The 11,852-nt window shown below is 43.2% G+C and overlaps 1 protein-coding gene across 2 annotated transcripts; it reads left to right on the forward strand.

Moving 5' to 3' along the window:
* Positions 1 to 229: 229 nt before the first annotated feature.
* On the forward strand, positions 230 to 10,335 carry apoob (apolipoprotein O, b). 2 transcript variants are annotated; one of them, XM_082546109.1, is made up of 9 exons: positions 230 to 329; positions 652 to 762; positions 943 to 1,068; positions 3,631 to 3,663; positions 4,209 to 4,263; positions 4,389 to 4,484; positions 5,593 to 5,684; positions 9,441 to 9,530; positions 9,627 to 10,335. In XM_082546109.1, the coding sequence occupies exons 1-9, from the start codon at positions 312 to 314 to the stop codon at positions 9,669 to 9,671; spliced, it is 666 nt and encodes a 221-aa protein (XP_082402235.1). In that variant the 5' UTR covers positions 230 to 311; the 3' UTR covers positions 9,672 to 10,335. The 2 variants fall into 2 exon arrangements, with proteins under 2 accessions (XP_082402235.1, XP_082402236.1); XM_082546110.1 differs by having other exon boundaries at positions 4,212 to 4,263.
* The last annotated feature ends 1,517 nt before the right edge of the window (positions 10,336 to 11,852 follow it).

An 11,852-nucleotide genomic window follows, 5' to 3' on the forward strand; every position in this document is an offset into this window, starting at 1 on the left:
TAAGGACAGAAAGCAAGAGACTTGGGTGGAGTGAGCTTATCGAGTGCTGGCACCTGCTGAGATGCGTGTTTCCCTGATTCCCCCACCCATTAGTATTTTATTTTGTTTAGTTTTTTAAATTATTACTTTTAAATTTTGTTATTTTGGTTTTACTTAGTTTTATTTTATTCGATTTTATTGTACCTATATTAATTAAAATATTTTTAATATGTTTATGTCGATCGTAGGCTCCTGGAGCATTACGCATGCGCCTCTTTCCTTGCCACTCCTCTGGCTTGCCGTAGAAAAGCGAAAGTCATCCAATAAGGAGCATGTCATATGCTAGATTGGTGAGTTTTATTCATCGTGTTCATCGTTTGTCACATGTAAAGTCATCTCGTTTTAGGTACTGGCTCTATGTTGTCGAAACTTGAGGTTTTAAAAACAAAACGACAATGAAAAGTCAGTTAAACGATGCTAGGCTAATTGAAAGCTAACCTTAGCATTGTGTTAGCTCCTCCGTATAACAAACAGCCATTAATCATGAGGAGACACCGAAACTCCTTTTTGTGTTCTGAATTCGTGTTAAATACGTGTAACTGACACCCCAGAGTCATCCATCGTATCACTGCGTGTCTAACCGGTGTGTTTACTATGCTTGTTTGCCGCCAGGTGTCGCTATGTGCCGCGGCTCCGGGGATGGCGGGCCTGCTGAGCGGCTCGGTGCTGGCTGCAGGTGAGGGGAAGAAGAAGAGCAGCCAGCCGCCTCTGAGCATCGAGGAGGTGGGTTCAGACAGAGCCTTTCTAAAGACTTTGTTTTACTTTGTCTGTGACTTTGTTTATATCATGTTTACGACGTAGTGCACACAGCCACAGAGGTCTGGATCAGAGTCAGCGCTGACCCTGGAGGGACAGCTTCTGCATCGCAGAGCTTCAGAAGGTCACACTCTGTATTTGTTTCAGCTGCCGTCTCTGTACACCAGCCCTGAAGCAGCGGTGGCCCAGTACGTAGAGCCAGAGGCTGGGCCGGTGGAGCAGAGGGTGGCCTCACTGAGGAAATGGGCAGAACCATACACGAGCCAGTGTCAGGTTTGTTTACTTAACCTCAGGTGGACAACTCAAGAAAAACAGAAAATTAGTCAACCTTATGATGAACATGGACATCTGTCCAAAGCAAGCAGCACTTTATATATTAAATTATATTTGACCTGTGTGTACAGATTTTATATACTTTCAGACTGTGGCAGATCACGTGTTCTTATAGATTTTTGTGCTGATGTATTTCTGGAAGAGAAGCTGTCATGCGGCCTAAGCTGTTGTGCTCCTGTTGTTCTTGACAGTCTCCACGAGCCTGTGGCTTTCTTTCTAATAAAGGACATTGTGGGATTCTTTTTTCTTCCTCTCTGCCACTGTTGCAGAAACATTCCCACTGAATCCAAACAGCTCGTGTTGCCTCAGAGGAGGCGGCATTTCTGTTTCTGTGAGGTTTGTGGCCTTGAGGTGAAGACGTGCAACAAAGACATGACGACGACTGGTTGCTTTCAGAGAGACGCCTGGGAACTTGTCTTTGAAATTTCTTTGCTTTCTGTTCTCCTTTCGTTTATCTCCTTCTTTCTTCTTCTTGGTTTTCTTTCTGTTTTTCTCTCCCTTGCTCTTGTTGTTCTTTTTTCTTTCTACCGCTGTTCCTCCTCACCTTTAAGCCTACCAACCATCCTCCTTTCTTTCTGTCCTGCTGTTCTTCCTTTCCTACTGACATCATTCCTTCCTTCCTCCTTTCTTACCAGCTGTGCTTCCTGGCTTCCTTACTTCTGTCCTTCCATTCCTTCTTTCGTTCCTCACATCCATGATCCTGCTATCTTTCACCCATTCATTCCTTCCATCAGTCCTTACAGGGAGTGCAGAATTATTAGGCAAGTTGTATTTTTGAGGAATAATTTTATTATTGAACAACAACCATGTTCTCAATGAACCCAAAAAACTCATTAATATCAAAGCTGAATGTTTTTGGAAGTAGTTTTTAGTTAGTTTTTAGTTTTAGCTATTTTAGGGGGATATCTGTGTGTGCAGGTGACTATTACTGTGCATAATTATTAGGCAACTTAACAAAAAACAAATATATACCCATTTCAATTATTTATTTTTACCAGTGAAACCAATATAACATCTCCACATTCACAAATATACATTTCTGACATTTAAAAACAAAACAAAAACAAATCAGCGACCAATATAGCCACCTTTCTTTGCAAGGACACTCAAAAGCCTGCCATCCATGGATTCTGTCAGTGTTTTGATCTGTTCACCATCAACATTGCGTGCAGCAGCAACCACAGCCTCCCAGACACTGTTCAGGGAGGTGTACTGTTTTCCCTCCTTGTAAATCTGACATTTGATGATGGACCACAGGTTCTCAATGGGGTCCAGATCAGGTGAACAAGGTGGCCATGTCATTAGTTTTTCTTCTTTTATACCCTTTCTTGCCAGCCACGCTGTGGAGTACTTGGACGCGTGTGATGGAGCATTGTCCTGCATGAAAATCATGTTTTTCTTGAAGGATGCAGACTTCTTCCTGTACCACTGCTTGAAGAAGGTGTCTTCCAGAAACTGGCAGTAGGACTGGGAGTTGAGCTTGACTCCATCCTCAACCCGAAAAGGCCCCACAAGCTCATCTTTGATGATACCAGCCCAAACCAGTACTCCACCTCCACCTTGCTGGCGTCTGAGTCGGACTGGAGCTCTCTGCCCTTTACCAATCCAGCCACGGGCCCATCCATCTGGCCCATCAAGACTCACTCTCATTTCATCAGTCCATAAAACCTTAGAAAAACCAGTCTTGAGATATTTCTTGGCCCAGTCTTGACGTTTCAGCTTGTGTGTCTTGTTCAGTGGTGGTCATCTTTCAGCCTTTCTTACCTTGGCCATGTCTCTGAGTATTGCACACCTTGTGCTTTTGGGCACTCCAGTGATGTTGCAGCTCTGAAATATGGCCAAACTGGTGGCAAGTGGCATCTTGGCAGCTGCACGCTTGACTTTTCTCAGTTCATGGGCAGTTATTTTGTGCCTTGGTTTTTCCACACGCTTCTTGTGACCCTGTTGACTATTTTGAATGAAACGCTTGATTGGTCGATGATCACGCTTCAGAAGCTTTGCAATTTTGAGACTGCTGCATCCCTCTGCAAGATATCTCACTATTTTTGACTTTTCTGAGCCTGTCAAGTCCTTCTTTTGACCCATTTTGCCAAAGGAAAGGACGTTGCCTAATAATTATGCACACCTGATATAGGGTGTTGATGTCATTAGACCACACCCCTTCTCATTACAGAGATGCACATCACCTAATATGCTTAATTGGTAGTAGGCTTTCGAGCCTATACAGCTTGGAGTAAGACAACATGCATGAAGAGGATGATGTGGACAAAATACTCATTTGCCTAATAATTCTGCACTCCCTGTATATCCATCCTTTCTTCTATCCTTCCATCCATCCTTCATTAACCTCGTCTCTCCTTCCATTATTCTTCATGTGACACAGGAAATAATCAAACCTGCCATCAGACAGAAGTCTCTGTTCTGTAGTTGTTGGTAAATAGTAAAACGCTCCATTAACAAGTGAAATTCAGCATCTTTATGTGTGTCTCTTGTTTTTTGCAGGAAACCGGCCGAGCTGCGTTGGAGAAAGTGGAGGTGAGTAAATGCTGAAACGTGTAAAAATATTTTTCTCGTTACATTTCATTGTTTCATTTGTTTCTGAGCTGAAATATTCACAGCATGCACAGTAAGTATAATATCGAAAACGATCCTGAAACAAATTTGGCCCTTATGAGAGATAAAAAATATACCTGAAACCAGCCTGAGGAGGCTTTGGGCCTCGTGTTCAGGGTTGTATCTTTTTCTTGGATCCTTGTAACTTCTTACAATCGGACAAATACCAGACATTATTACACAAAGACCAAGGCTGAAAACAATGAGACAAACATGATAAAAGAATCTAATTTTAAAAGGAAACATGGATATAAAGGTCAGAACAGTATGTCATGAAGAACCCTGTACGTACGTCGGCTCTGTAGGTGAGTGTGTGTAAGTGAGGAAAAAACGGTGAATAATCCAAAACCTGACAGAAATATTGATACTGAAAGTGAATTAAAGAGTTAAATAGCTGTTAAAAACAAAACTATCAAACTCTTGTGTGTCGTTTCTTTTTGGTCCACCTGATGATCTTTGGACCTCAGCAGGTGTACCAGAGGGTGGAGCCCGTCATCGGCACATCAGTAACGACAGTCACAGGTGAGGAAATGCTCGTCACTTTAATCAGCTGTTTAACGAAGGCGTGTGTGGCAGCCTGTTTGTGTTTGAACATTACATTTAAAATCTCCCTAAAAACCTTTGAGCGCCGTCACTCTGTCCTTCAGACGTGTACCAGTTCCTCAGTGACCCTCCTCCTGACCTCTACCCCAGTGTGGCGGCGGTGGGTTTCTCCGGCTTCCTGGGACTTTATTTGGCCAAAGGTAACGTGGGAACATCGGCTCTTTCTCACTGATGAATCGCGTCAGAGGGACTAATAATGAGTGTTACAGTTTAGGTTTTTACAAATGTGTCTAAAGCGACCTTGACAAAGTGCTGTCTCTTCACATTTTTCTCCGTGTTTTGCTGCTGATACATTTGGAGCCCTGCAGCTCCGGGATAATCTCCGTCCGCCCTCAGAGAGGAGGCTTGGAAACGTGTTAATCTAAAGCTGCTAGATCGTGTCTTATGTGGCTGCTCACAAACGTATAAATATTATTAAAGTGGATCTCCTCTGCTCGTGTCCGTGAACTCTGCTGGAGAGCAAAATAATCCTCGTTCATGTAGCCGTGCTTTTCCACACTTAAATGTTTCGTTCGTTTAAAGCAGACTCCTGTCTGTTTTCCCCCTTGCTGTTGTTCATTTGTGTAGATGTAAGCACGGTGGTCTCACTCAGGTGAGGACCAAACAGACCCTCTGCAGGAGGATGTGGTCTCGGTCCAGACAAACGACAGTGTGTTTGGTTTATGGTGTGAATGTGATCAAACCCAGCTATCGGGTGTATGTTGCAGGTTTGAGCTAAACAGCTTCCTGCAGCCAGACTGCAGGGCTTCCAGCACAGAAGCAAAAGTCCTGCACACTGCAACCCTAAATCAATGTTATGTTGGTCAATATACGTTTAATGTTGTGTTATACACAAGTAATACAGCTCATTCATAAAGTCCCAGACACAAAGCATCATTTTGTGTCTCTTTGATCTTATTTTTAATTAAAAAACAGGTTTTGGGTCACGGTTAGTTAATGTTTACCTCCTGCAGCTGTAATCTCACAGTTACATAAAGAAGATCAGCATTATAAAGTCATGCCTGTAAACCTTTTCCTCTTTGAGCATCTATACTATATTTTTATGTGTTTGCACTCTCTCACACACACACACACACACACACACACACACACACACACACAGTCATGCATTTACTCTGGATTAGTAGCTGCTCTGTCTTTGAAGTGAGATATTCAGTGACCCAGTAAAAAGTGTGTACAGGTAACGAGGAACAGAACAAAAGGTGACTGACTCTCTCTCCCCCTCTCCCCCCCCCTCCCCCCTCCCAGGCTCCAGGCTGAAGCGGCTGGTGTTCCCAGTTGGCCTCATGGCCCTGAGCGCCTCCATGTTTTACCCTCAGCAGGCTGCAACCGTGTTGAAGGTGTGTGTTTATGTGCTAACACACAGCAGAACAGTATCTGAGTGTGACTGTTTGTGACAAAAACATAGACTGTATCTAAAAGATGGTCATAAACACCCTGATTGGCTTCTTGTAGCCTTAACTCTGACGTCTTAGCCTCGTCCGTGATGCTTTTTCGGAGCCAGAAGTGTCGGCACTGCAGATGGATCACACAGATGCATGTGGCTGCTAATTAGAGCTGATAGGGGAGGATTGTTGCTCCTGGATCACTCAGAGTCCCTCGCCTGGTCTTTTCTGGTTGATTTAAGTCTCTTACTGTCCTCGTATCCAGAGGCTAACATCTGCCCACACCACGTACTGTTAAAACATGATAAATGTGATGAAATTAGTTCTGTTTCACACTGAGGAACAACTGTTGCTGTGTTTACTTTGTTTGAATCAGTGTGAACGCTTCACCTGCTGCAGATAAAAACATTCAAACTCAGGTTTAGTTTTCTTTAATATTTCCCACAGCGCTGACATGCAGTCAGGAAACAGCTGCCAGCACCTCTGCTTGTTTCAGTTATTTTAATTTTTAGCCACAAATAAATTTTGCCGGAATTTGTTCCACGGAGGAAATTAACCTCCTGACTTTCTAAACTTTATCAGCCCAGCTCTGACGGACGAATCCCAGATGAAATCTTTCCAGGGATCATTCGTAAACACGTTGTGTGTTTGATCTGTGACTCGTTTCCTGTTCGGAAAGGGTTGTGTTTCCGTGCAGGAAGCCCGGGCTGTGAATTGTGTTTCTAATTTCCACTTGGGTGGTTTTAATCACTTTGTTTCCTTCACACGAACGGACAGAGCGAGACAGAGGCACACCCGGGCAGATGCACACAGCTGTAACATATGCAGAAGTGAAACAGAGGCACGGTGAGGATGTGAAAACATCTGGTCTCACGACTTAAAAGTGTGTCGGAGTCCACTCGGATGTCTGTAATGTTTCCAGTGACGTTCAGATTCATGAAAACCTGATGCTGAGCTTCAAAATCAGAAATGAAAACAGGAAACCAGGACTGAGGGACGCATCCAATGAATTTAATTTTGTTTCCAGTAATAAGGATGACATCGTTCTTTAGCCTTGTTTATGCTCACCACGTTAATGTTGCGCTCGCCATCTGTGATGTCACCGCTGACACTACAGCCATGTCACTTTTTATACTGGCCAGTCTGCTGCTTCCTCCTCGGTGATACAGGTCGTGTCGCCAGGCAGAAAAAGTCTCAGTGTCAGCGCTTGTATCAGATCAGAAGAAGTTTAAACAGGAAGCAAAGCGACCGCAAAGTTGTCTCCAGAAAGTCACGTCCTTATTTCAAGCTGCTGCAGCGTCTCGCTGATTAAAATACAAACAAGTGAACGATCCCTGGTTCGATCCTGGAAGGAGACGCAGATCCCTTTGGGGCTGCGTTAGGAAGTAAAAACTCTTTTTGTCGCACGTACATGCTTCAGATCAACAAACAAAAGGCAGTTTTTAAATGATGATTTAATTTATTAAGCAAAAAACATCCTAAAGATCTCAAAAAGCAACACATGTCACGATCTAAAGAAACGACAAAGTCACTGACAGCCATCAGATTTACATTTCTCAGGCTTTGAGATTCCAGTAAACCACTGGGAGAGCTATCATACCTTCCCAGTAGTGGCCAGTCTGCCTGGCTCCATGAGGTCACAATAGAACCCAGAACAACATTCAAAGAACTGCAGGCCTCACTTAAGGTCAGAGTTCATGATTCAACAATATAGGAGCAGTCACAGCAAAGGCCCGGTGTCCTCTGTGCTTTAATCTGGTCTTTGGACAGCTGAGAGCATCTGATCCACAGACCTCAGTGATCTTGCAAAAGATCAGAAAGGTATGAGTGTGCAAACCCACGCAACGCCTTAAAAACACATAATAAAACCTTAAAATGAATTCTAAAGCTAACTGGCAGCCAGTGCAAGGATGCCAGTATGGGAGATATGTGGTCTCTGCTGCCGAGTGACCAGCTGCAGTCGACTGACTGATGACACCGGAGTAAAAACTATTACAAACGATGGCATGGATAGCTCTCTCAAAGTCTCTCAGACAGAGAACGGCTTCACTTTAGTAAGTAGTCAAAGGTGAAAGAAACTGGACTTGATGACGGCATTAATCTGTTTATCAAACGTTGGAGTCAAAAATCAAATGAAAGGTTTGGACTGGCTTTGGAGTCCAGACTGAAACTGAGATCATCGGTGTGACCTTAAACAGGCTGTTTATGCTCAAACATCCTCCAGTGTGGTTGAATTTACACTATTCTGCAGAGAAGAGTGGACCAAGTTTGTTCACATCACTGTGATCGTCCACAGTGATGTAGACAAACTCACTGTCAGGTATCACAGAGGCTGACTGCAGTTCTTGCAGCTGAAGGTGGGACAGCCTGTTATTAGTCTGAGGAGCTTGGAAAGAAAAGCATCTGGACTTGTTTAAGTTGCTTGAAGACGTTTCACCTCTCATCCAAGAAGCTTCAGACGCTTTTCTTTCCAAGCTCCTTAGACTACGATGACCAGGATGACTGAGAACCTTCACAGACATACGACCGGTTATTAGGTTTAGGGGGCAGTTACTGTTTCCCACAGGGCCGCGTAGGTTTGCATGACTTTTTTCCCTTAATAAATAAAATTATCATTTAAAAACTGCCTTTTGTATTAACTCAGCTTTTCTTATCTGACTAATATTAAAATTCATTTGCTGATCTGAATGTGAATGTGTGACAAATATATATTTTTTAAATCAGGAAGTGGGCAAATACTTTGTCGTCATGGTTCTTTTATTGCTTTTTATAAAGTCTGGTTTTATTTTGATTTCAGTTAAAAATAATGTTCCCCTCTAGCTTTGGTTTAAGTTCACTGTAATAACCTTGGTGTAGCCTCTGAATCAGATGTGAAGTCTTCTCTCCTTCCTGAGTTGCAGTGCCTGTAACATTTGTTAAATATTAACCAAAGGACGACATGATGAGCTCAGTTTCGCTGCTAATGGCAGAGACACCGGCGCACGAGTGTGAACGCACTCAGCACAGAACTGTGAATCTCGCTCAGCTCGACACCAGAAGCTTAAATTGAAATCCCCACTTTTTATCATTTATTTGAAATTTACTTATAATTCAAGGAAATGCTCTTTTTCTGAGTTCAGTGGTAATGATGGGGGCACCATCATAGCTGGCATGGCTGAGCAGGTGACGCTTACATCAGAGGCTCGAGTCCCGGACCATTTCCTGTGTGGGCCTGCCCACTAACTGTCCAGTAAAGGCTGAAGCTTGGAAATAAACCATTAATGAATTAATGAATCATTCGTATTACAATTAAATTTGATATTCTTGTTATTGATCGTGGCTCAAGAGTTGGCAGTTTGTCTTGTAATTGGAAGGTTGCCGGTTCGAGCCCCGGCTTGGACAGTCTCGGTCGTTGTGTCCTTGGGCAAGACACTTCACCCGTTGCCTGCTGGTGGTGGTCAGAGGGCCTGGTGGCGCCAGTGTCCTCGCCTCTGTCAGTGCGCCCAGGGGCAGCTGTGGCTACAACGTAGCTGCCATCACCAGTGTGTGAATGTGTGTGAATGTTGTGTAAAGCGCTTTGGGGTCCTTTATACTAAGTGAAGCGCTGTACAAAAACAGGCCATTTACCATTTATAATTCCAACAAAATTCAGCAGCGACCAAACGTCAGCTTCAGAGATCATTTTCTATCTGTGCGTCTGCGTTTAGCTGATGTGTTTCGCGTTTCCTGCAGGTGAGTCGAGACTCGGCGTACACCTGGACTCAGCAGGGCCGCGCCGCTCTGGAGACTCTGTGGAAAAATCCACCGTTTGGCAAAAAGGAGGTGAGTCTGCGGCGGATGCTTTTCATGTGTTCGGTTTGCTGTTTTGATCTCCTGACGTTTTTTTTTTTTTTTTTTTTTGTGTGTGTGTTTGTGAAGCCTGAGAAGAAAGAGCAAACGAAGGGCAGCAACACGAGCAGCTGAAGACGGCGAGCCGCTAACACCTGTGTACCTCCCAGAGCTGACAGTCGTTACATGTGAGCTTCACTTTGAATCTTTCCAAAACACCTCCGCCTCTTCCCAGAAGCAGTTTGGCTCATTGCACTGGACACCTCCTCCTCTGTAAACATTCCTTCTTTCTCCTTCGATGACTTCAGCTCCTCCGGTTTAACAGAACAGGTCACAGTGACCTTTCAAAACACTTCCTCGTGCTTTAACGTCCCATTCTGCTACAGAGACCCACTAAACTCTGCCAACAACAGCATTCAGATCAGTCCGATCAGTCGTTAACACATTTTTATTCATATCTGTCATGATTTTCTTCTTCTTTTCTCCTATTTTGAAGTAAACTGAATATTTTGACTGTTTGAGCTGGGATCGACTTCTTTCTTTAGTTTTTACTGTTTATGTCAGTGAACTTAGACGGCATATATCCCAGAGCTTTGCCTCTGTCCTCTGGAGGAGGATGTAAACGAATGAAGTCGTCCCCGATGTAGTATTCAGGTCACACTGTGATTCTTATAATCCTGATTTAATGCAGTGTTATTGTGTGCACCCATCTTCAGGTATTAATGAACTGCATAATATCCATGTCTAACATTGTACTGTATATATTATGTGTAATTAAATCCAGCATTTAACACTAAAACTGCATTTATTTTTCTCTTTTGATAGTTACTCATAAAAATGCATATTTAAATTATTATTATTATGTGATTACATCCTTAAATCTCACCTGTATGTTGTAGTAAAGAAAAATAGATCTCACTGTTTTCACAAAGACAACACAAAGTGCTGAACGGTGCAGTTCCTCTAACGTCCACTAGAGGCTGGGCCTAAAGGTTAGTCACCTCTCATGGATTCCCATGCACATCTGTACCACATCTGTACATTTAATTGCTTTATAGAAACTGTCCAGAGGGGATTTTATTTTAATAAGTTATCCGTTTGGCTGCTGGTGAGCCTTAAAGTGAACAGCTGTCACTTACAGCTCCACGTAAATTAGCGGCTTCGCCTCCACCGACAGAAGCACAACAGAAAAACCAAGAGGACGACCTGGACGTTGTCCAGCGTTGTTCTTTCTCACACTGTTGGTGCTGGGAGGTTAAAGACCAGCTAATGCCCACAGTGACCGTATGGGATGTTTGAGTTCTCACTCTAAAATTAAACTCCGGAGGAAACTATTACTGGACGAGTTTCCTGTTTCCTGGCCGTCTGTTTCTGATCCTTTGATGTTTGAGAGTTCAGGCTGCAGACTCTGGACTCGTCAGCATGTTTAGCAGGGATGCTGAACAATCAAAGGCCTCGGATCAAAGTTTACATTTCTGTCTAAAATCAGCTCTGTGTTTCCTTTTGGGGCCCTGCTGCTCTCGGCGGGTCCATAAAATGTGACAAATATAAAACTGAAGCAGTTCCATATTTATTCATACAGAAAATAATCATTTTGGGCCTGATGGTGGGGCTTTAATTGCTCTCAATTGCAGTTCTTTTTATGCAAAAGCTTTAAACAAATTAATATTTCCCTCAAAATCTGACTTGAAATACATCAAATCAACCCTGTATTTTTGAGTGGATTCTAGTTATTGCAGTTACATAAAACCAGCAACACAAACCCTCAAAAACAAACAGGTCGGGTTTATTTCAAAACGATTGCTGACCAGAGTGCTGCGCGAGTTCTTGAGAAATATGTTTTTCTGTTTTATGAGAAACGCAAACATCAGCCTTTCTGTGACGTCGAAGCTGATGTTTGCTCTTAAGCATCAATTCAAAGTGAGCAGGTCAGATGTGAAGCTGTAGACTCTCACAGAGCCAATAAAAGCTGGTTTTATTGCTACGCTAACTTTGGTATTTATAACTAAGGCATGCAAAATTTAACCTCAGTACTTTTTATATTTTTGAAATTACAGGTCATGAAAATACACGATGCTTTCAGCATTTTTAAGTCCCGTAACTACAGGCGATATCTACATGAAATTTTCAGGGCTAAAGATTTGCAGCCAAGTGTGCTGACCCCGGGTGAGATCTAAAACCTGCAGGTCACCGGCCCTCGAGGCCTGGAGTTCGACACCCCTGGGTTAAAGCATACGAAAGATTCCAGCCCTGATTCCTTCTGTGTCTCATTACTTTTCTATTACTGTTGTATTTTAGCACTCATGATTGCCGCTC

The sequence above is a fragment of the Aulonocara stuartgranti genome, assembly GCF_965226115.1.
Source record: "Aulonocara stuartgranti genome assembly, chromosome: 9".
NCBI classification, from domain to species: Eukaryota; Metazoa; Chordata; class Actinopteri; order Cichliformes; family Cichlidae; genus Aulonocara; species Aulonocara stuartgranti.